The sequence below is a fragment of the Rhea americana genome, unplaced genomic scaffold (assembly GCF_003343005.1).
Source record: "Rhea americana isolate MKP2758 unplaced genomic scaffold, rheAme1 scaffold_28, whole genome shotgun sequence".
In the NCBI taxonomy this organism is placed as follows: Eukaryota; Metazoa; Chordata; class Aves; order Rheiformes; family Rheidae; genus Rhea; species Rhea americana.
Window position 1 is genome coordinate 4,264,189 of NW_028186401.1, and position 24,633 is coordinate 4,288,821.

Sequence of the window (24,633 nt, forward strand, 5' to 3'; positions counted from 1 at the left end):
CGAGACGTACACAGCAGAGGAGAGGAGGCMGATGCTCTCCAAAGCACCAGGTGCCACCACCTGTGTGGACAAAACAGCGCTGTGATTCACGGGGGAAACCTCTGCCCCTTTGCGTGTGGGGCACCACGTCCCCACTCAGCCCAGCGCTCCCGACACCGTGCTAAGCGTACCGCAGCCACCGCTGCCTGCTCCGCCAGGCGCTTGACCCACAGGAGGTTTATCAGCTACAGCACAGGATCGGCTCCATTGCRATCAGCCCTCACCTGTCACCTCCACCAAGAACGAACAGGCGCACAGGGGATGTGCTGGGCACCGCAGCCAACCCGGCGATCGGCATGCTGAGCCAGCTCCCGGACGAGGTCTGATGCGCCTGCTGCACGCGCGCATCTCAAGCGGCTCCTCAGTTCAGCAGAAGATAGGAGAGATGGGCCAAGGAAGGAAGAAGCAACCTGAATAAGCCAGGAGGGCATTTCTAGGCCCTCCAGGAGCAGGCGCTAGCAGGGCCCTCGACCCCATGCCAAGAGCTGCAGGCAGAGCAGGGCAGACACAGGTCTGATCTAGCAGGGGGGTCTGGGCAGCTCTGTAGCTAGGACCCTAGCTTTTAGGGCACAGCATACATTAGCCACCTCTAAGAGGTACAGGAATCCCCCTTCTGGCATTCGTACTTTAGGCATAACTTTCAGCTGAAACASAAATGGTCAAATCATAATGCACCAGACATCAAAATAACATGGAAAAAACAATCTCAGTGCTGGCAGCTCTGGACTCACTCCTCTTGCACTGGGAAGATATCTGGAGTTTCAAAGGTGAGTGAAAAAGTTGACTCCTTTGGACTTTCTTTGGGAAGTGAGCAATTTCCATCTCATTCCACTGCTCTGCTAATAGGCTGCAGAAGCTCTTGCTGCTGTTTTGATCCTTCCTCACACCAAGAAGAATACTCTCAGCTTCTAAGACACAAGGAATATTAGAAATATGGGTGAATTCCTTCTCTTTCATCCCCACAACTGGAGATCACTAGTGATCAAGACATTAGCTTGAGGCCCTGTGTTCAGAGCTGGTAACACTGTACCCACATGAAACGAAGGTGTTTGAGGACTGCGTTGTAAATATAGCTTTCCTTCTGCCCTCCTGACACGCAGCTACAGCCTTTAGCACATCCTCTGATGAACATGGCTATAACTGAGTTCCCACAAGCCCCAAGCTACGCAGGAAGTGGTATCTCTCCAAGATGAGACAGGAAACTCAATTACTCTATAAAGCTGTGTAAACTGAGGCACGGAGCACCACACCGTACTGAGACAAGCACAGACAACAGAATTAATTTATGATGGAACAGTTCAGGCTGAAAGATGGGGAATCGGCAGAAGTGATTTCCCAAGGCCAACAGGTACTAACCAGCTTTGGAAATCTCTCTCACATTTCAACACAGCTGCCTCGTTTTAGGCTTTAACCATGCATGTTTACAAGCAGCTAAAAAACAGGCTGGTGTTTAGAAACACTTCAGCTCCACACTTCACCAGGGTCAGATTTCAGACAGCTGCATTTCAGACAGAGGAAACTGCACAGCTTCTATGTGCAGTGACTAGTGACAGTAAGTCAGTGACAAATCCAGGAATAAAACCTCAAAGTCCTCACTCTTATTCTGCTTTTATCTTTGTGGAATTTTAGATTTATTTTCCTTCTGTAATAAGCTTAAAGTCCTCACAGGTAGGGAAATTGAGACTCAATCTCCATTAAACTATAAATCCCCCCTTCTCCCCTCCATTCCCTAAGTTTTCTTTCTTTACTTTGGTTAAAAGAAGAAAGCAAAAGGAGAGGAGAACCACTCAAAGCAAAACACCACACACCTGATCAAAGCAGGCAGCCTTCTCCTTATTCCACCAGCATGACCATCCCTCCATTCCTTCTGGTCCGGCCACCCCATGGTACCACCTCTGCCCTTTCCACGTGGTGCAATGGGCTGGGAGCTGCAGTGGTTAGAGCAACACATCTCGGAAGAACAGAACTGTCGTGTTGGCCTTAAGCATCCAGAAGGAAACAGTATGAAGTGCTGACACTGGCAGAGTGGCCTCAGAAATGTTAACATGGCCATAGGAGGAAAAAGAAATTGCCAAAATAGGGGGCTGGGAAAAAAAGCTGTCAACACACCAATCTTTAACTAGAAAACACTAGGAACAACTGTGTTATGTCCAAGGTGGCAGCAGCAGAGATAGCACAGCCCAAATTCTTGCTTTGACATTGACTGTGACCTATAAACATACAGACCTTCTCCAACATCGGTAGTAGCACAGCAGAGATACTACCTGCTCTTAAGTGATCAGCATCTACTCAAGACCAGTCTGTGGCTAAAGCCATTTATTCATCCTCCTCTACCCCGTTTACTTGTATGGGGCTTCCCACGTACAAACATGTCTCTGAACTCATTATGTTCCCATTTATAGCCTGACCAAACAGCTCCAGCTTGTGCGCAGGACCCTGCCAGTGCCCTTTTTACTGTCAGATAGGAGATCATACTGCTGTTGCCCTTATTTCCCATCACAAGCTTGCTCCCAAGCAGATCTCGGCTCCCAGACACTAGCTCTATTTAGTGAAAGTTATGTAAAAGTTGCAAAAGACATGACAGCTCCCTGTAAAACACTGACGTCAGGCGAAAAGGCTGAGAGGATTATAAGGAGAGGCTCTGCGCGCCGAGCCCAGGTCGAGCATTCAAGGGTTCAGCTTGACGCGGATGTCGGGTTAACGGCAGGGACACGGGGAATGGAGGGGCAGGGYGGCAAGCGGCTTTGGATGGACAACCTCCTGCCAAAAGGCAGCAGGAAACCCTAGGAGCCCACATTATTAGCTGTGAAGCTGCTATTTCCTTACGCCTGTCAATTTACACAGATGTCTTCCCGTGGCTGGAAAGACTAGATTAAGACAACATCCAGTGAAAAACTTTCTGCCCCAAAATGAAAATAGTTACCAGAAAGCTATTCAAACAAACCAGTAAAATTCACACAGACAACACACACTGGCCAAGCACCAAGGAGCACAGGCTTTTACTCCGAAAAGGGAACCATGGGAAGTCTCCCACTGGAGTAGGGCAGTCCAGGGAATGCAGGAGAGCACGGAGGTAGAGCTAGCCTTGTAATCGTGGCAAATGCCAGGCCCTGGCAAGCTGGCAACAGCACTAAAGCTGCAGCCTCATATGAATCTGCATCACTGCTAAAGTCAGCTCTACCTTGCCTATATCTCTGCTGCTCTTACACCCTTGTGCCTGTCCCAGAGACCAGTCCTCTACCAGGCCATCGTGGCTACAGCCTGCAAAGTGCTTTAGYGATACCACTGTGCACAGCCCCAAAGAGCTGCCAGCCCAGTTACCTGTGTGTCTCAAGGCCTTCACCCAGGTCATCCCCTTCATTAGGGATTGCATCTCTATTTATAATATCTTCCTCTGTCTTCAGCAGGCTTTTCATTTCATCCACGCCAAGCATCTCCTGCCCACTCTCAAAGAGCCAGCTCTTAGTGCAGCTGCTATGACATTGCAGAGCTCGACATAACTACATGGCTATCAGCACTTTGCAAATTCATGCTTCTCTGAAGTAAGTTTGAAATCAGATTGATCAACTGGACTAGTGTAAACTAAAAACATGTAACCCACCCTTCTAACCTTTTGCGAGCAGAATACCTGACATACAATAACTGTCAGCAATTAAAGCCCGTACCATGCTYGAGCTACACACAAGCTCATATACCTTCCACTGTTCTCCCCTACTCAGGACCACAAAGTCAGCACRTATGCATTTGTGTCTGTGGATTTCAAAGACTAAAATTCACAAGAACCTGGGTTAAAGGAGCCTCTCAAGTCCACTCTAAGGTTTTCTTCAATGACTGAAAAAGGAAAATGATCCCACATAATGCATACAGTGACAAGAGACCTACACACACACACACACACACTCACTCACTCACTCACCACCTTCAAATTTTGAAGCAGAGCAACTTGATTGCAATGCCTATAACTAARCCCAGGGAAGGTTTTGTCATGCTGTTCTGGACTTATTTCAATAACACATGCTCACATTCATCATTCTTGTCTGCCCCAGATCTATGGATCTTGGCATTTCTGAACTAAGGTAAATTTGTTCTCTCTACAGCCTGTTTATTTTATATTAATGCTCAGCAAAAATGCAATCCACAAGCCTGCCTCACGCTGTTGCCCCACTCTAGCACTAAGAAATAAATCTAAGGCTGGGGGCACCATTAYGCAGTCAGATATACTGTGCATTGGAAATGAATATCATATTGTTCGTATCTCGAATGATCAAGTCATATTCACCCACAGAGTCTAGAGATAAGTTCATTGTATTAATAATACAAGGATATATATAGAAAACACATCGACTTTATGCCTGAAGGGCCTTTTTTAAAGGCTTTTTAATGTAAAATACATTTTCTCAGTTATGTGGTAAGAGATTGGACTTGAAGAGACATGTCTGCAGTGCTACAGGGTGTAAAATAATTGCCTGGCAACTATGTTCCCAAAGGAAAACAAAYGAGAACCGTCTCCCACAGTCTCCATTAGGGAGCTGGGAAACACAGGATTCCTCAAAAAGCCAAAGCAACCACTGCAGGAACAAAGCATCCGTTCCTGTAGGCCAAGGCCCACTTCAGCTGTCAGCTTGCCCTCTCGTCCAGCAACAACACAGGATGGCCAAAGGGCACCCCAGTGCTCAACCACCACTTGAGACAACCTGCCTCCCCACATATCAGTGTTCCCACGCGCTCTGCCCCTCTCGCCACCCACCCTCCCAGCTGACAGCACAACCATCATGCTGAGATTTAAAGCCTGAGGGAATGACGCTGATCTCCTGCTCCAACATCTTTTTGCTCCACAGTTTCAGCATTAAATGATAATTTGTGGCTGAGCCTATTTTTAATGCAGACAATTCTGTCAGCTTTTGCCCACGCCTTCCACCCAGGAAGGCTGGGAAGGAAGGCAGCTGACCACAAGCTGTAATATCCAGTGTAAGGCACTGACTCCTTGCTGGGCAAGGAAGATATCCAGAAGCCCATCTGCAGGCACCAGTGCCTCTTTGATAGTGCCCAGCCCATCGCATCCTTTCTGCCTAGGCACCAGAGGCATCAAGACTGCCCATCTCGTATAGGTCATCACTTATTTAAAACATCATTTCCAGTCCAGTAAAGTCAGTGGAAACTTAAGGAATATTCTCACTGTTGATGTGAACACCCACACTGGTTTTGGGCATGCTAATGAAAGGGAAAGCAAGAAGGGTGGAGATACAAACACACCCAAGCTGGCTCAAAATCTGGAAGTTGTCTCTGGATACAAATGTGCATCCACATGACAGAGATAATAGATGTCACAGCTGAACCACTGCTGAGAAGTAGGGTGTCATTACCTTGGCTGTTGCTACGTCTGCCTATGAAGTTTCTAGGCTACTATGGGTAAATCTGTAAGGCACTGCAGTGGTACCATGAGGAGCCTGCAGCTCCCAGCCATGCCTCGTTCCAGCACACAAGATGRACAGCTTATTCTACATTCTGGTGACTGGCTCTGAGATTAAATAGGTGCTTATTTTGGAGTGTGTGAATAAGGTCAGAGTTTTCAGCAGCTTGAGGAGAAAGGATATTACACCATGCAGCAAGGGATGTAGCACATCCCTTGTTGTCAAGGCAAGACGTATGTTTTTGACAACCCTCCTCTTTCTTCCTCTCTGACACCGTGCAAACAATGTGTTGGCCATCTTTTGTATCTTGCTGTTTATCAGGTGACTTCTTTCCTCCCCATATTTCAGTAATCTCAGCATCCTGGGCCACCTGCCCTCAGCTGATGCAGAGCACAGAGCAAGCACACCCCTGTAACCCTTCTGTTTGGTCATGACCATGCCATCAGACACTCTCAGAGCAACGCTAATTATATACTGCAAAAAAAGTAAAGAGCAGTCAGCAGCTGCAGAAGATAGCCTGTTCAGTCAGAAGTTGATACACAAGGGCACTTCAGCATAGCTACTCCCTGACAACAACCAGAGAGAGGATGACCATCTTACACAGCCAGGTTAGTTGGCAGACCCTAAAAAGCCATATGTATCTCAAAGTTGGATAAATGTAATTTCTACTAGTCTAGCAAGACAGATCCAGTGTAGATCAGACACGCAACATAAAATCTAACCTCTGTGATGCAGGCAATTACTACAGCAAAGAGCAATGCAACAGGGTCATYGTCGTCTTCAGCATTTGCTTCTTAAGGACTCTGCATAGGACACTGGGAACCAAATCTTTTTCCTACCTCTCATGAGGAAGAGAGGTAGTATTGCCCCATTCTATGGGGAGAGGTGTTAACAAAAAGATGGTAAGAGGTGTTACTTGTAATCTAACTCCTCACTTCCGCCAAGAAAAGTTAGAGTCACTGACGGCTCAAAATAGACACAGGTACAGAGCATCAGGCCACACTGACCTTCTCTAACAGAACTTGAAGGCTTTTTGTGCTGTCCTGAAACAGAAGTGCAGTATGGTCAAGACTGGCATTTTGTACCCTTTTAGGTCCTAGCGTATAGCAATGCTTTACCTGCAGTCTGAACTTCCTTACAACCTTTCTGCCTCCCAACCAGCTGTTCAAGATTCACCTCACCATGTGTGACTGCATGTGATATTTTAGTTTCTGACAAGATATCTACATAAATGCATCCAATRTCAGAATCCATTTGTAGCATGCGCTGCTCTTTAGTAGCATAAACACAACGAATCCAGTGAATATTTGAATCCTTATTTATTTGTTATGTCATTTTCACTGGCATTAAAATGCATATCATCATAAACATGCAAAGGAGCAAACCTCAACCCTATACTGCAATTCTGCATGCTCTAAAAACCAAAGCACAGTAACAGAGCTAGTGGCATGCTTCAAACCATGGATGAGGAATCCCATGTGGAATAAGTGCTCTATAGCAGGAGCTTGCAAAAAGGGGCCTCTCCCCTTGCGAAGGTTCTGTGAAACTTCTGCGGTTCTGTGGAAGTAAACAGCCATAGGGATGCAGACTGAGCAACTTTGGTTCAAATGCAGTTTAAAAAACAAAAACAAAAAAAAATCCAGTCTTCCTCCACTTTCCCCACCAGTGAGCCACTGTACAAAGCAAGATAAAGAACAATTTTAACCATACTAAAAAATTTAAGTATAGGCTCGTATAACTTCAAGAGAACTCAGCCACACAACCACAGATAGGACTGGCAGTAAGATTTACACATTGGCCCAGGTCTCTGTAGCAGTGCACAGTTTATTTTCCTAATAAAATACTTTCTAACACAGTGCACTTTGTTATATGCTTGCACAGAAGACACAGTGTTATAAGCACAGCCACTAACCACAGCAGAAACCATACTGCAAGCCTGACAAGAAAACCTGTCACACAAAGGGTTTCACATGATCTTAATTTACAATCGAGAGATGAATTCAGGGCTAAGGGTTGCATCCAAGTTATGCCAGAGTGCAGATAAAGACAAGAGGCCTGCAGAGCTGAAACGTTCTCAGCTGCCAGGCAAGAGCCAGGGCAGAAGTGACACATGCAGGACACACTAAAGCAGCTCTAATAAAAGCTTTGATGGAAACTGAATTCAGTTTTCACGGTTGGAGGACAACGGTAATTATATAAAGGCTGTGCACTGAGAGAGGAGGTTTTCTGACAAGTCCTACCACTTTTCTCCCCATCTGCTCGGGTTCTGCTGTATCTCCAATGCTGCAGCATTAAGCCCTCCTGCAGTAAGGGTATCCAACTGCAGCAAAGGGGAACTTGGCTTAAGGAGAAGTCAGAGGCAATTCTTTTCAACTAGTACATGAAATACTTCAACTTAGTAAGTGATAGGAGGAAGGAAGYTATTTAAAAGGGAACTGGCAATGACATGGCCATTTTGTTAATCTACAGCACTTCATAACAACTTGCAAGAGAAATACCAAATTATCCTAAGCATCTGCCATTGCAATTAGGGTCTCTCTTGCACTTAAGTAACAACACCCTGAGCGTGTCCCACAGCCATGTGAGTTTCTTAACCCATCTCACACCTTGCAGCCCACACAAGAGCTGTCCATACTATCCTGCTTATTTGCTAAGTAACACCCTCCCACAAAGCTGTTCGCAAACTACTCATTTCTTTCCACATTGTCTCGGTGCAGAGCCAAAAGGTACGAACAGGGATTGCGTGCCTGCTGCTGTCAGACATCCTGCTGAAGAACAGTGCACGAGTGGAGGAGGATCTGTGGTGTAAACAGACAGCAGGTCAGGGCTGGAAGATGATCTTAAGTCTATTCTTGTTGGAGAGCCTAGTTATCTGAACATCTCCTGAGTGAAGAACAAGGTGGGAGTTGTCACGRGCAGATTTGTGGCATCCGTGTGCTTAAGTTTGGCAATTCTGATCTCAACACAAGCCATTCAACTTCATATCCCATATCATCATATACTCTCTCTTTCACCACTCCTGAAGATAGAAAGTCCCTTCTCCTGCATAGAAGGTGACTTAAAAGTGCCTTTTAAATAATACACATACACAAACATATAGGGAATTAAAAAAGTCTTGTTAAGAACAGTTAACTTGGAGATCTAGATTCAACTTGCAAATTTGTCACAACCCCACTCAGACTATGTATTTTCTGTAATAGATGGAAAGAATGAGAGGTCTCACGAGATGAGAGATCTGTTCCTTCGGGCTCACTATGAAGAGAGCTATCAAAAAGCCAATAGGCAAAAGCATCTGCTGAGACTGTACACACAGATGGCAGAATTTCACCCCTGTGTCTGCAGGATTAATGACAGCCCTTGCCTTGGGAAAGCCACCTAACCACAGCTTATGGGTTCCCCTCACTGTAGGGGCACCAGACCCTGTGTAAACTCAATAAGCACATGCAAGGAAAACAGAAGTCACCACCTCCTCTTCTTACCTATCAAGGTGTGAAGTGAGTAAAAGCACAGTACTGGAGAAGCCCCGTGTAGGACTGCTCCAACAGTAGGGGCATCCCACATTCTGGGAAGAATCCAGGACTCAAGCTGCTGCRGAGTGGGAATGGTTTTGCATTCGCTGTTCAGTACAAAGCCAGACCAGATGGCAGCACTAACTGATTGGTTACCAAGTTTAACATGAGCACTAACTCTTTTCTCTCAGACTGTCTCAATCTCTGGGTTCACCTTCTCTGGGTTATGCAGGTTCAAGTCAGACCCTTCAGGGCAAGGTGCATGTACAGCTCAAGTATTCTTCTTAGCAGTAGGGATCTCTCAAGGTTCATTGCTCAGAGCAAGGCTTAAAGTTTACTCAGGTAGGCAGCAAGCAAAGGAAAATGCAAAGATACTCTCATTAAACCAAGTGAGCTAGATCCACCAGTATCTCAGTGAAGCGGTCCCCCCAGCCCCTGAGCACAGGTTTCTTGTACTGGAGGGACAGTCCTAGGGAACTGGCCATGGAGGATCGCAGCAAGGCTCCCAGTCCTTCAAGTTGTCTGGGGGAAGCTGGAAAGCAGGCAAGCCTAAGATATAAGGCTATCTTCAGGTTAAATTAACTCAGACAGTTTGACTAGCAGAAGAAGCCTTCTTCATCTAATCTCATTACCTGTAATTCAACATCTTTTGTCCTCCAGCATAGGCCTATTAAAGTTTTCTTTCTGGCTCCATAACTACTTACACACTGCCTACACCCATTTCAAATTCCTGTTTTCCCTCCCATGTCTGGTTCCTCACTCGTCCTTTGCAGACAGCTACTACATGAAGTTCATTCTTTTTACACTGAACTTTTCCACAGTTCCTGCTTCCAAAATTGCTAATTGTAATACTGTTTATTAACCAGGTATATAACATTTAGGATCTAAATTTGGCCTGCTTTAACAAGGCTAGACAACACTAAAGCAGTCCACTGCAATCAATAATAGGAGAAGAAATTTTTTGAAAGCAGTTAAGCAGCTTTGGAACAAAAGTCCCATTTTCAAAGAGACACTTAGAATAAGTCACTTTTGTCAAAGTGTGGCTCAGAAAATGTCTTTGAAAAATAATACCCTCAGGCTCTTTTAAGAATCTATCACTGTCAGAGCACGTAACGCAGCTCCAAATAGCCTTTTCCTGTGAGGGCCCAGAAAGCAAAGGGCTAGATGCTCCACCCTATGGCTTTGGGCATGGTGAGAAGGAAGAAGGGATGACAAGGAGGCTGCATCACAGCCCAGGGTGAAAGAAGCAGCCCCACAGACCAACTATAGGTGTGATAGTAAAAGAYTACCAACCCATTAATTCATTTAATACTACTAACATTATTATGGTAGCAGATAGGGACTTGACTCAGGGCCCTCACCACGGTAACTTGTTCACTTCAGTTACCGCCATCCTACAGGCTGAACACACACAATTCCAGCCCACAAAATGCCCACGAAGCCAGACAATATTGCAGCTTGTGTATTTTATTGACAGAACTAAAGCCCGAAGAGAATTTAGGGAAATCCACAACAAAGTCAGAAAAAGAATCTAAATTTCCCAAATTCTTGGTTTGTATTTTCACCAAAAACTGCAGGTATTGCTGTTGCTTAGCCAACACCATCAACCCACAGGAGAAGCTACTCTCCCTTTAGTCTGCCCTGTTGTCACATTGCTCAAATGCAAATAAAAGCAGATTTCTCTGGGGCACTGATATCAGTTTTGACTGATGAAGGGAGTCAGCTCGGACAAGACACCTCCGGAGAGCAGGCTGCAAAGTAAAAATCCAGTTTGAAAATATTACCCACGTGTGGTAGAAACAGTTGTCTGTCCCTGCCAAGATGTCATGATCAGCTGCTKCTGCCTAGCTAGTACTGTCTCAGAAGAAACAAGGCACTGCTCCCCGTTGTTTAATCTCTTGCTTGTGTGCAAGCAGTGGGGGCAAGGAAGAGGGCAGGGAAATACGCAGTGACACCAGCTCCTGGAAACACTCCATGAATTTAATTTTTTGCGACGCTGTCTGGATTCCAGGAGTTCCRAGTGTAATCAGGACACTGAGAATCAAATTGAAAGTGTCTGAATCTATACACTGTGCACCACAGGAGGGGAGAATAAAGGAGAAAACAAAGGTCATTTTACTTTAAACTTGCATTYCCAGTGCAGGATAGTTCTGTTTAGCTCTTAAAAAGAGAGATCCCACACCTTKAAGTCTCACAGTACAACACTTGACCAAAGTCCATAACGTTTTGGCCAAATTCTACACTGAAKTAACAAGGCATGCCCCACTCTTGCCAAAAGGTGCTGTTCTAACTAAACCAGAAGACTTCACTTTCCCACAAGCCCAGTGCTGGATTTTTTTGTTCATTTTGGTTATCATCCCCATCAAGTAGTACTGTCATCTCACAGCAAGTCAATGTGAAGGTGGGAACACACAAATATTGAACCAGTGCATCGGAATATAGTCTGGAGAAAAAAATAAAGTAAGAACACTCACAGGAGGCCATGCAATCTCATGTTGATTCCTTGGTTTCTACGTACGCACACAATATAAAAACCTACTCACTAATTCAATGAAGCCAAATAATGACTATTTGCCATACCCCCACTTGAAGGACATTCTTGATGTGTAAAAGGACCTCCCCAAAATGTTGAATTCTACCTAACTCCTTCCTAGACTTTCCCTCCCTTGACTCACTACCCCAGCTATGTAAAAGTCKTAACTGGCTTGAAGCCTTATCCCTAAAGAAAGGGGATGCTGCATCCTGGATGCAAATGGTCTGGCTTTTTCTGCCAGGAAGACCATGGTCTCAACAACGCAGTTAAACTTTGCACCCAGATGCACCTCTGAGCTGTTCCCTTGCCCACCAGTTGTTCACTAGGTACTGGCCCAGAGAATAACAAAGATGCAGCATATCAGCTTGGGAGCATTTCAGAAACCCAGACAGTGACAAGCGACCCCAGACACCAGAGATGCACATCCAGAGTTTGCAATATGCATCTGAAAATACAGYACAAACTGGTTCTAGAGAGTGCATCCAGTATTTCCCAGGAGCCATTAAATGCAACTACAGTAATTCATTAGGGATCTATTTAAATAATAAGGCAGTAGCAACATAGAAAAAAAGTCTGGCAAAAAGCTTGTCAAGCTTTGAATTAAGTTGAATGATTCACATCAATAAATACCATCTCAGCTGTAAGAGGCTAAACTATAAATTCAAAGTGGTTCCAAAACACACTGATTAAAGATTTGAAACTTCTGCCTTCCCCAAAGGAGCTAGCACAGAGTTTAAGAGCAATACAGCAGCGCTGATGCATCTAGACACTAGACTTCTGTATAGGACCAGTTTAGAGTTTGTTCAGTTGCAAACGACACAGCATACTRCAAGTACCAAAGACAAAGCTGTGCTTCTAGCATGTGGTTTGCTAGCATGGCTTGACTTCAATAGCCAAATAATTCCCAAGCTGTTTTTGGAATCCATTCATTCAGTGATTTGTCAATGCAGAAGTGGCCTCAATTGAGCAAACAAGYTCTGGAAAGCTAGTAGTTTATCTAGCTCCATGGAATACTTGAAGTCTTCCTTTTTCAGCTTTTGCCCTTGAGTTCTTTAAAGTTGGCAAATTTGAATCCCAAATCCCGTAGAGGAAGGTTTTTGCTAACCCTATGCCAGCTCCCTTGATATCTGATTTCTTTATTAAGTATCACAGACTACAGCAAGAGAAGAACAGAAAGCAAAACTCAGCCTAGACTGTAGCACTGTGACTCATTGGCTCAAGCTAGCTAAAAGGTATTTGATTCCACCTTTTGACGACAGAAATACAAACTCGGGGCCAAATTGTCCCTCTGTGCCCTGGAGTTGGAGCATGCAAGACGCCAGCAGGCTGCCCGCGGAAGCACTGCCGAGGGCCGCCAGCATTTGGACTGCCGACCACCTCGACTCCAGCGACTGCTTGATCTCCCGGGCTGGCTGATCTTACTAAAACTAATATCACTGCCCTTCGCAAACAAGCGCCCCGAGACAAGGCATGCCTTCAATTAAAGCTACTGTCACTTAGCCAACAGCTGCACTAACTTCAGACATAAGGGCTTGCATTATAACTAGCAATATGCAGCAGGAAACAAAGCGTGGATCTCATGCAGAGGCTGAAAGGCCCATTGTAGCTAGCTGCTCTCCAGCCTGTACATCGAGCAAGATGAAAACAAAAACACAGTTTTCTTTCGCTGGTAAGCCCTAACAAATGCTGCCCACTATTTCTTAGAAAGGGCCTATATGCCCCATGCCCTCTGCAAGTCGCACAAGCAGCAGTGCTTTGCATAGGTTATGGTGAGGCTCATTCCCAGTTACCAAATTTTACAGACAGTGTCAGCAGAAGAGAAAAGAAATTAGAAACAAATACATACATACACATATATGTATACATATATATATACATACACACACACACACACCACTGTATTAATTCCATTCTCCACAGAAACATATTTTGGTTTGAGCTGAAGCTCCTTGCTGGTTAACCACCAGCCTAAACAATTTGAGACAGGTAACAAGCACAGAGAGGCAAGGAGCAAATAATTTTCCCCRAACAAGCCAATAGCCACCACTTCTGCAGACAGCATTAGCGAACATCAGCATGCACACAGGCAATTAAGTTTTACTTTAGTTCATACCCAAAGGTGGATGCTCTCACTAGAGCACAGAGCACTGATGGAAAGATGCTCTTCCTGAAGTCAAAGGAACTATGCTCTTGGCCTCCCTCTGAGGGGTCTGCAAACCAGGAGAGCAAACCAGGTGACGAGTGCTAAAGGACCCACAGCTTTAGGAAACACAATGCAGACCTAACCAAGCAAGATGGATACTCTTTTAAAGATAAAGTTTTAAGAATGATTCAGAAGCAATAGCTYTTGCTAAACGGTCGCAACTCCAGCTCTGCCTGCAGCTCAGAAGAAAGCTGAGAACCAAGCCATAGGACTGGAAAAGTGGAAATCCAAACTCATTTTTTTTCCCCCTCTTGAAAAACATAGACCAGTTATGTATTGTTATTTCTGTTTCCCTGTTAAAGGGAAAGWAGTAATCTACCCATTGTAGATAAATCACAGGACACCAACAAGAAGTCAGGATGAAAAGCAAGCCCCTCTCTGGCAAACTGAAGTCATTATCAYGGCACAACAAACAGGATATCACTGGGGCACTTCTACTTCATGTTTCAAAGCCATTTTCTTCTAGTCACTGTTTGTAACTTCTGTTTTGGACTCCTGAAGTTCAGTTCCTCTCCTCCCTTCTCATTTTTATGTGTAGACACGTATATTCCCATAGACATGCCTGCTATTAGAGGGCCAAGGGACTTCTTCCACAGAACCAAGCCAAGCACAGGCTGGTCCTCCTGCTGCCGTTGAGATCCCCTCCACCCAAAACATGAGGTTTGGCCTCCAGCATCATAATGCCAGCAAGCAATGCTCTGGTCTACTGCTAATGACATAGCAACCTATGTTTGCACAAAGCTGAGGAGAGAAGTGGAAAGAGGGAACAGCTATTTCACATCCTCCTTTCCAGAAAAATACCAAAAACCTCTCAAATGACCTCTTTGCAGTGTTCTTTCTGTTAAAGTTCCATGGGAGAAAACAAAGAGCATTCATTGTTTTACATGATGGGTTGCAATCCTCTCAAAGAGGATATTTTTCTCACTCCCTATTATTCCCCTGGAGAACTGAAGCAATGAAACAAAATCTGCAGCTACAGACACAAAACTTAAAGCTCTGTCTCTATATGACAAACAAATGCCCATCAGCGCCACAAAAAATCCTGACCTGGACCAAACATAGGGTTCTTTTTCTTGCTATTCTTTGGCCAAACTACATTTGAATATAGGTGCTCCCTGACAGCTGAGAATGTGCAAAGCTTGATCTAATACATGTTCCAGGGAAGACACTTTTCTTCTCACATAAATTTACAGAATAATTCATCTGCTTTAGAAATAGAAGGTATCACTCACTACTTGGCACTGAGGCTGTAAAGCAAATTCCACATAATTTCTTCAGATACTGCAGGCATTAAACTGTTAAATATCACCTTAAACTACATAAGCACAGTTCACATACCAAGGCTATTTCTTTTATAGGGACCCAAAAAACCAACATCAATTTTAGTTCAGCCAAAAATTCATATTTTCGTGGAAAATGGAAATATAATCATAATAGCTTTTTTTAAAACATAAAAGAGAGAGAGAGAGAGAGAGAGAGATTGCATCCACCAAAACGTTTCTACATTCCTCCACATCTACACCATACAACTCTTCCCTAACAGCCAAGCTTTTGGTTTCTTTGTGGTGTTTTTAGTTGCCATTTTAATCGAGAAAAGAAAAAAAACAGAGAAAAATGTTGGATTCAAATACAAAACATCAAAGCACCAAGGACTTGAAAGCAAATCTGACATATTTGCTTCAGAAACATAATGCTGGGTGAGTCACAAAGACCTCAATAGAACTGAATTACCCAGGTTCTTTCAAAAAACTTTACAGTCATTTTACAGAGCACCATAAAACTGCATTTTAAGTTCTTTTTCACTTTCAGTAAACTAAGACATCATGAATTATACAAGTTACAGTAATGGCAAGTGTTTCAAAAGGATACTGCAATATTAAAAATAATAAAAAAATCTCTAGCAATCCTTGCCTAGAGAACAGATCATTAGGTAGGATGGGAAAAAACAGGATCTAGGCTCCCACATCTGCCCTTACAGCCCCTTATTTGAAAGTCATCCAGCCTGCAAACATGCCAAAGTCATCCATAAAATAGTTACACACACCAAGATAAGGGTGTTCAGAAATACAGGGAAACTAGCTGGCTGCTTACTGAGGAGAAAGGATAGTACGAGGGGAGAGGAAATAGAAAAACAAAAATCTAACAGAGGTTGCTTTTCTTTCCTGAACCATGGAAGATAAATAATGATGATAACTACCTGAGCAAATCGGAAATACAGATTTTGCTTTTATGCTGCAAGTAGTCACTTAAAACCRACTGCTTTCAGGAACTACCGCAGTATAGTCCTAATTATAGATTTGCAACCTCAATACAGCGGGCACCATGCAACAATCAAAATAGAGGGGGCTGAGATCAAGAGTTCCATAATAAATATTGAGGCAAATTCACCAAAAATCCAGAATGAGGCTGGAAAATGAGAAAGTTGCTAACTGGAGCACATATATATGTATATGTATCTTTTTTTTTAATTCTCAAGTCTTCCGTAGACTCAATAGGTGAAGAGTGGCAGTTCCAGTTTTCTGTGCTGTATGCCTCCATCTCTACATAAATATGTGTATATATATAAAAATACACACACATTTTTTATATATATATATATATATATATATATATAAATATATATGCATCTCATACACACACACACCCCTATCTATACATCCACACACATCCCCTCCCCACTTAATCTAGGCAAGAGGAATGTTTCTTTTTTTCCATGCTTTGATCCATCTACTTAACTGGAATGTCTTYGAGAGTAGGACCACCTCACTAAGCATTTAGACAGTGCTTCCCATAGCAGGGCAGAGCTCTCCCAGCAAGGATGGGAAGTGTCAGACACTCCAGGAACTCCATAAACAGTTCACTATCGCTATTGATTTTATTGATACTATATGAAGCACGGTAGCATGAGATACTTACTTAGTGGAGCAGGCAGTCCTATTTGCATGGCCATATGCATCTGTGAAGAGTCCAGTGGTTTTGTCAAGGTGACCTGGAGACAGGACTCTTGGGCTTCTAATCCTGGTTTTGCTGCAGAGTTGTAATGAAGTCTTATAAATCAAAATCAGCGGCCCTTTTTTTCTGCTATGCAATACGGGGAACAARTTCTTCCCAACTTCACTGGAGCCCTTAAAGGTACAAAGTATTATCATATGCTTATTTAAACCTTCTTGGATGATACTTAAGAAATACCACTTTGCAGCTTCATCTGGTGTTGATTAGAAGACAAAGCTACACTAACTCATGCAAGCTGCAACTTCACCCATTAAATATTTCCATTGTTTAATCTTGCTACCATGCGGGAATAACTGCAAACCAAGAAGTGTACATGTAAGGAAGCATTATTACACACTGAGGACAAATTCTTCTTGATGAATTGCAGAATAACTCTTCTGAAGCAATAAATCTACACTGCTGTAGCAGAAGAGAAGCTAGCTTTTGGACCTTTACAACAGTCTAAAAATAAAGGAAGAGATAGTCCACACAACTCCTTTCTGGAAAAAGGGGAATGTCTTTTTCCTTGTAGAGAAGGAGAGGGAACACAGTCCAACCAACCCCTCAATGGGACAGGGCTATAGCACTCTCTTGCTACTTAAAGAGTCACACTGCATAAAGTTACTAAGCAAGGACAGAACAGACCTTTAAACCAACACATTCTGTCATCTAATTTAAAAGCCCTTCAAATCTCAGCTGCATTAATACCGCAGGCCATTAAAACTCAGACCTGGTTATCAGACATAGGCACACAGCACTTGCCAACAGGATTTTGGAAGCCAAGACTGGCCAAAAGAAATGAGACATTGGTTTTACGATGGATCGTAACACATCTATAAGAAGGTGCTATTTCTTGCAGGGCTTACAAGTATCAAGAAAAAAAAAAATTGCCAAGCTTTCTGCTAAAAAAAAAAAAAAAAAAAAAAAAAAAAAAAAAAAAAAAAGTGAAATGCTAAAACTGATCAGTCCACACACTTACAAAATCAAACATATTTTGCACTTAAATGCATTTAACTAAGAAGCAATCGGGCTTTTTGTGAGTTAAAAAAACCTCACATATCACATAATATCAGGGATAAACATGTAGTTCCCTACACTGTTATCTATTAGGAGCAGAAAAGGAAAGCTTTAAACCAAAGCATATTTGCCAGTTGCTCACAAGCCTTCCTGGTACTCAAAAATCCAACCTAAATCTGGATCAGAGGTAGTTCCTAGTAATTTGTAGCGTAAGCTTTATAATGAGTCCCACACTCCCAACTGAACTGCTCAGGAGCCTGAAGGCACGAGAATCCAGAGCYAGATCCAGTTTCTACTCCATTTTGCAGTTAGAAACCCTAAAGACATCAAAAAGCTTCTGAGAAAAGATATGTGAATGTAGTCAATACAGCTAGTTTAGAACAACCTTCTGTGCAACTCAGCTGCAAAACAGACAATATTCTCTAATGGGAAAGGCATACTAGAAACAAGTTTCCAGAAATAACATAGTCAGCAAAGATATATTAAGGAAAAATGAACTGTAAGCAATAACCAGCCAATGCTTGGCAATCTCCCTCCCCACTAAAACATTTATTTTCAATCCATGTTTTTTTTYCCCCCTTTTAAATACCCTGGAGACAAATATATTACGAGTATTACAGCTAATTTATTACTCAGCACTGCTAAGGAAGGAAAGAAAAAGAATAGTAATATTTTAAAGCAGATTCTTATTCTAGGAAAATAAATTCTTGAATAAAAATGATAAACTCAACGGAAAAAACTACTCTTGCAGTTAAGTCATTGGACTGAAGCCTCTGAAAATGGAATTCCTTGCTCTGCCAGACTCTTCCTCCATCCACGTCTAAGCCATTCAGGCCAYGGAGCTATTAACTAGGCAAAAGCTTTATCACCAACTTCAGCAAAAGAATCAAGCTCTTAATACCTGCCTCATTTTCCCCATCTGCAACAGGAGTTACCTCTTAACTTCTCCTGCCCAGCTTATTCAGATTGCAGATACCCCAGGGCAAAGCATCTCTTTGCAGATGGCTGTGCAGCACCAAGCACATCGGGGAGCTCTAATGCTGCTGCAGTATTCCTGTATTAAAATTCCCTGCTGCCCAYCTCACAGCACCCTGTCTGTGTTTACTCCAACAGGAACCCTTTCAATCAACTTTTGTTCTTTGCATGTTAATTATTTTTTCCTGATCCTGGTATTTTAAAAGCTTCATTAATATCCTAATTCATGATARTAATACAGACTGAACAGAATGAGCTCATCTTTGACATCATATATACACATACCTGGACCTATATGCCTATATTGCACTGTTTTTACTCTCTGCATGTTACAAGGGCTTTTGCAGACTGTAGCTAAATGCTGCTGCGCAGGCATAAGCCTAGCCTGGGAGCTGAGCACAACTCAAAACTTTTCATCAGCAAACCAAGAAACAATTTTACTTTCATTACCACGCAAACACCAGTGCACTCTCTTTGGGAGGCACCAGTTATTTTCCTTTCCATCTCATGCTCAGGCCAGTCATCCTCTATCACTTGATAAARCACATGAATAGCTGCATTCAAAGCTGCAGCGCACAGAGACATCTCAGCACAGCTCTGTAAAAACAGCTAACCGCCACACACCAAATAACTGCTTCTCAACACGCTTCCCATATGCATGCCCTTTATCTAAAGAAGCCTACGACTTTGGCAGATGTTGGGTACTTGCAAGTAGGTCAGTTTGAACCGGAGTTATCCGACGCTAAAGGCTAGGGAGAGAAAATTAAATTGCACTCCTGCTCCACAAACTGTGGCTGTCAAACCGAGAGCTTTTTGCCTTCTGCTACAGCAATGATTTCACCACTGGCTAGGCAAAAGATTTGACTTGCAGGGTGATGAAATCCCTCAGCAGCACTTGGAATGTTATTACCAGTTAAAATATTCCAAAATATAATGCATGGAAGGATTCAGGGGTTGGGGGGAGCAGAGAGGGAAGTGCTGCCAAGGTATATGAATCAGCCTTATCTAAATCATCACCGCTGCACAGCCCGGCCAGCCTCACTGATCGCACTGCTGCATTTGCCCAAAAGGCACAAGGCTCTGTCTGGAAAACGGACGTCCCAGTCTTCCGCTCCTAGTGCCATCTGCACCAGCGAAGCTTGGCTTTTTAATCTGCGGATCCACGCTTCAAGAGAGCAACTGGGGACAGGAAACCATTTGGGCTTTTAAAAGTTGCTGCTGAAAGCCAGAGTAACTTCTGCAGCAGGAATGCCTGCAGACTACCGGCAGYATTTTCCCAGCACCACTGCAGTTGCTGGGAAATTCAAGTTTCTAAAAGGACGCAGGAGTAATTAGATGAAGCCAAATAAATGAGTACACAAAATGTTACAAAAATATGCAAATAATAGGGTATACTCAGCCGCTCCAGAAATTAAGCCAGCAGCATCAGCTGGCATTTGCATAAGCTATGCAGGATAGTCTTGTAATGAGAGCATGGCAGCAAGTCTTTTTGGAACATATGCATTTCCGCAGCCAGCGGAGCACAATAACTGACAAGCACGCTGCAATGTGACATTGCTCAACCATTCCCCAAAATTTCACATGAAGGGCCCCCGAGAGACACCATACCAATTAAACACACACATCCACTACTGGCATCCTGGGCTGTTTCCACCACTGAGTTCTGTGGGAGAAGGATTAGACTTCATAGATTTTTATCAGCATTTGCTATTTATGAAGCACTGTTGGCAAGCACAGTGCATTATCCACATAAACATGCATAAAAGTGAATGATCTTTGCTTCAAAACCACACAGTGGATGAACAGAGACTTGGTGCATGTATTTGAGCATACTCCACTTGCTTATTGTGCCGAGAGCATGGAAAAGTTTCTTCCATCTCTAAGAAGATTAAGAAATAACAATATCTACTTCCAAATTTACTGACAAGAAAGCCAAGTCCAATCAAAGCTGAACTCTTCCATCAGTCCTAACAAGTTAAGCCACTGCCTTGTCCTCTTAAGAAGCTCAGCTTTTGCCCTCCTGCTCTCTGTGCCAAACAAGGTGGACAAACACTGAGAAAAATCAACCTGCTGCCCTAAAAAACAAAAATAGGCTAACTCTAACTCTTTTCCCAAGTTAGAAATAACTAGTGAACACCATACATGCGGCCAAGCAAAGCAGAAGTACGAATACACAACTCTGTCACTGCTGACAGGCTAAAATTAGCAGTTTATTCAACTGCCCAGAACTATGCACCGCAATTGTCCTCCGCAGCATCTCCCTATTTATCTTTCTTTCTGTTTGTTCACTTCTTTCTCTTGCCAGCTAATTTGTCCCTCTGGGACCAGCCTGGCAATCCACCGCAGAGGCCAGTAGCCCTTACTCATATGAGGAGCTGGAGTCTATTAAAATCCACCCACAGTTACACCTGGGCAACTCTGTATTGCCTCTATGGATTTCATCACCACACTTCCCAGAAGGGCAACTGAGAACAGCGCTTGGCCCCGCAGGACATTTAGTCTGCAAAAAAGATTAGGTCAACATTTCTATCAACCATCTTCTGTGCTCCTGCTTTCACTCCCTTCAAGACACCTGTAAGCACACCAGTAATGCAGCATCTTTTGAAGCATAAATTCACCCTCCAAATACAACAAATAGATGCAAATGTGGAATTTACACTTACAAGGTATTTGCAATGATGGATGGTAAGTTATACAGAGAACAGGGAAACAGTTGCACGATGCAGCTGGGCCATTTCTTATGCACGCTGTGGATTGTTTTGAGTTTAGGGGTTTTGTTTGTTTTTTTTTTGTTTGTTTGTTTGTTTTTCCCYCTCTCCCTTGACCAGTTGCTGTTACTGTTTGTGGGACTGGCTGGCCATTAGGGCATGATGTCATGTTGATCACAATACAGCATGCTCACATCATGCGCCCTGGAGAATCAGAGAGGGAAGGGACAGGAGCACCCCAGACAATTTAACCCCTCAGAGGAAGGGGCTTGAGACTCCTGAAGTGTAATGGCAGCAACATTTTGCAGCCACTGTGGTCAGGAAATGCTCTGAAGGAGCAAGGAGGAGCAAGTACATCAATACAAAGCATGACACAAGAGCTGGAAAAAAAACAGGAAAAAAATGCTAGTTTTGTAAAAAAAAAAAAAAAAAAAAAAAAAGATACGCTAGCGAATTTGTTATCGCTGCTGATCCTAGTGGCAGACATTCAGATCCTGTAGTGAGGTATGCCAATACACCATCCCCTCGCAGATCTGTACTTTTCTAGCATACTGGTGCCCACTAGGTGACATCATCTCAGTGGGCTATTCCTTGGCTATTATTTTAGCCCTGGATTATCCCATGCTCATTCATGCTGACAGCTCATTTTGAAAGTAGCTCATCAGAAACTGTGTACRTACCTGCTAAGGTGCTACCCACATAAGAAAGGCATGGCATTGTCTGGCCTAAGAACTAAGCAATATCCACTGATGCCCACATAAGGCAATAGAATTACCTAATTTATCTCAACAGATGTGATGTAGTTTAGTTTGTAATTATAAACACGGTCCAAACCAAACTGGCATGTTTCATTATAGGGAAAATGACTGCAAATTTGCATTTCATATTCATAGAGAACATTAACCTTGTTTATTTTAGCTACATGTCCTGCAAAATTATAGATCATACTCAATACAAATTTACGTAGACCATTTGTATGTGTGTGTGTGCAAGAGAGAAGCAGAGCTAAATACAGAACACAAGTACAGGATGTGGAGAACTTACACTCAGACACCGCACACTACACTACGTATATGGCCTCAAAAAGCCTTAGAGATTATGAATACGTTTCTTTTCCATGGAAACTATAATTCTCAAATCCAGCAAGCTATTTTGAGAAATTTAAATCAACTCTACACTTGCATCTGTTGGGAGCAGAATGCTTTTCATTTTCACAGGCTCTCTCTCCCCATGCATGCTCAGGGACACAAGCTCAGCCCTCTGCACATCTTCCCAACTCTTGTGCCACAGCTGCGCCTCTGCCACCAGACCTCCTTATGCAGACTCGGCGCAAAGTCCTGTTTCGCCCGTTCTTTACCCAATGCCAAACACGGATGACTTAACGGGGCACGCTGTACTTAACACCATGGCATTGCTTGAAGAGGGCAAGGGAAAAAAAACCCAGCTAACGCAGCAGACGTGAAGTAAATGCCCCATTAGGTTTTCCTGCCGTTTATTCAGCACAACTCGGAGACCCCGGCGTTTAGTCCGAGTTAGGGGCCAGCTGGAAAATGAGCGGCAGCGACAGTGCAGCGCGGCGGCGCGGGGGGCTCCGGCGGCGCGGGGGGACCCCGGCGGTAAGGGGCTGGGAGGGGGGGGACCGGCCCCTCGCCGCTGCTGAGTCATTTAATGTTGTGAAACGCCGGGCGGCGGTAAAACACGCACCCGCGCTGCCGCGGGGGGCCGCGCACCGAGTTGCCCCGGCGGGAAGGAAACTTCCCTTGCGCTCCTGCCCGCGCAACGCGGCGGCGGGGCCGCGGGGGCGGCGCGGCACTCACCAGGTAGGCTCCCACGGTGCCCTGGGCCAGCATCAGGGCGCACTCGGACACCAGGAAGAGCTGGATGCTGGAGAAGCAGGACACCTTCCTCCTGCTCTTCTTCTGCCGCTGCGCGCCGGCCCCCGGGAGCTCGCCGCCGCCCGCCGAGCCCGTCTTGCCCGGCATCCTCCCGGGCGCCGCCGCCGCACCGCCGCCGCGGAGGGATGGCGGGCCCCGCGGCTGCCCCGCGCCTTCCTCCTCCTCCTCCTCCTCCTCGCGGTGCCAATCACAGCGGCGGCCCGCGGCGGCTGCCTCTCCGCCCGCGGGCTGCTGCTGCTGCTGCCATGGCCAGCGCGCCGCCGCCGCCGCCGCCTCCCTCCCTCCTCTCCTCCCCTCGCTCCCCTCCGCCGGCCCCGCGCAGGCCGGATCCGCGGCCCCGCCGCCGCCGAGGGGTGGGGGGAAACGGCGCTGGCCCCGGCGGAGGCACCGCGACGGGCAACGCTGCCCCGTCCCGCGGTCCGCGGCGGCCCTTATAGCCGCGGGGGGGCGGCACCTCCCTGCCCCGGGACCGCCCCCAGCCCGGGGGAGCCCTCCAGCCCCGGGGAGCCCCCGCCCCGGCGCCCATCCTGCCCCTCAGCGGTGCTGGCGGCGCGGGGCATCCGCTCAGCGAGGGGGAGTCTGCCCGGCGGGTGATGCCGGGAGGGGGCAGAGCGGGGGAGCAGGGGCAAGAAGACCGAGGCCAAGGACCTCGTGTGGGTTTCCCAGCACAGAATTATCTCGCGTGAGATGAGGGCAAGCTCCCGATCGCCCTGATTTTGTGTTCCTGAAAAAGCGTTTCTTGGTATCAAGGCTGGAAAGCGTCCGTGCAAACGTTGCGCGTTCAAAAAACGAATGCCACCGGGTGTCATGGGTTGTTCCCACTGCTTCCCTAAGGACAGGCTTTACTCAAAGGCCTGTGCTTCATGTCAGCAGCCCTGCAGCCACCTGATGGTGGCTGGGGATGGTTATGACACCCACCTGGAGTTCTCATTTCAAGAGATACCTCCCTTTAAAAACCACTAATTGTGGCTTCTACTATTACAGATCACATTCCTCCTCAGTGGAACTGCAAAACCTGATCTGCTTTGCTCTCTGAGCACGCTTTTCCAGTTCACTTCTGGGTGTACACTGGGGGCTGCTGGCGTACTTACTTTGTCATTAAATTCCCAAATCAGCGGTATTTGAATAATTTGGTACAGGGAAGTCCATGGTTTTGAGAGGAGCCCTGTTTTATGTAAAAACACAGGTTAGATTTTTTCAAATRTAAACGATCTGGATTCTAACTCATTTTCAAAGGTGAGGCTTGGAAACTCCTACATGCTTACAAAGAGGCCTTTGAAAATGGCTGTTAAAAACACCCTGATTTCTTAAGGGGAAAGCCAATCATTACTACTCAAACCAGGAAATCAAGA

General features: G+C 45.0%; 1 protein-coding gene across 1 annotated transcript in view; it reads right to left on the reverse strand.

The window, feature by feature from the left end:
- Positions 1-23,664, reverse strand: part of SLCO3A1 (solute carrier organic anion transporter family member 3A1) — a 153,751-nt gene extending 130,087 nt beyond the window's left edge. The window contains exon 1 of the mRNA XM_085308644.1: positions 23,204-23,664. Within this exon, the coding sequence (XP_085164770.1) occupies positions 23,204-23,368 (165 nt within the window). The 5' untranslated portion in view covers positions 23,369-23,664. The remainder of the gene's footprint in view (positions 1-23,203) is intronic.
- Positions 23,665-24,633: the final 969 nt, after the last annotated feature.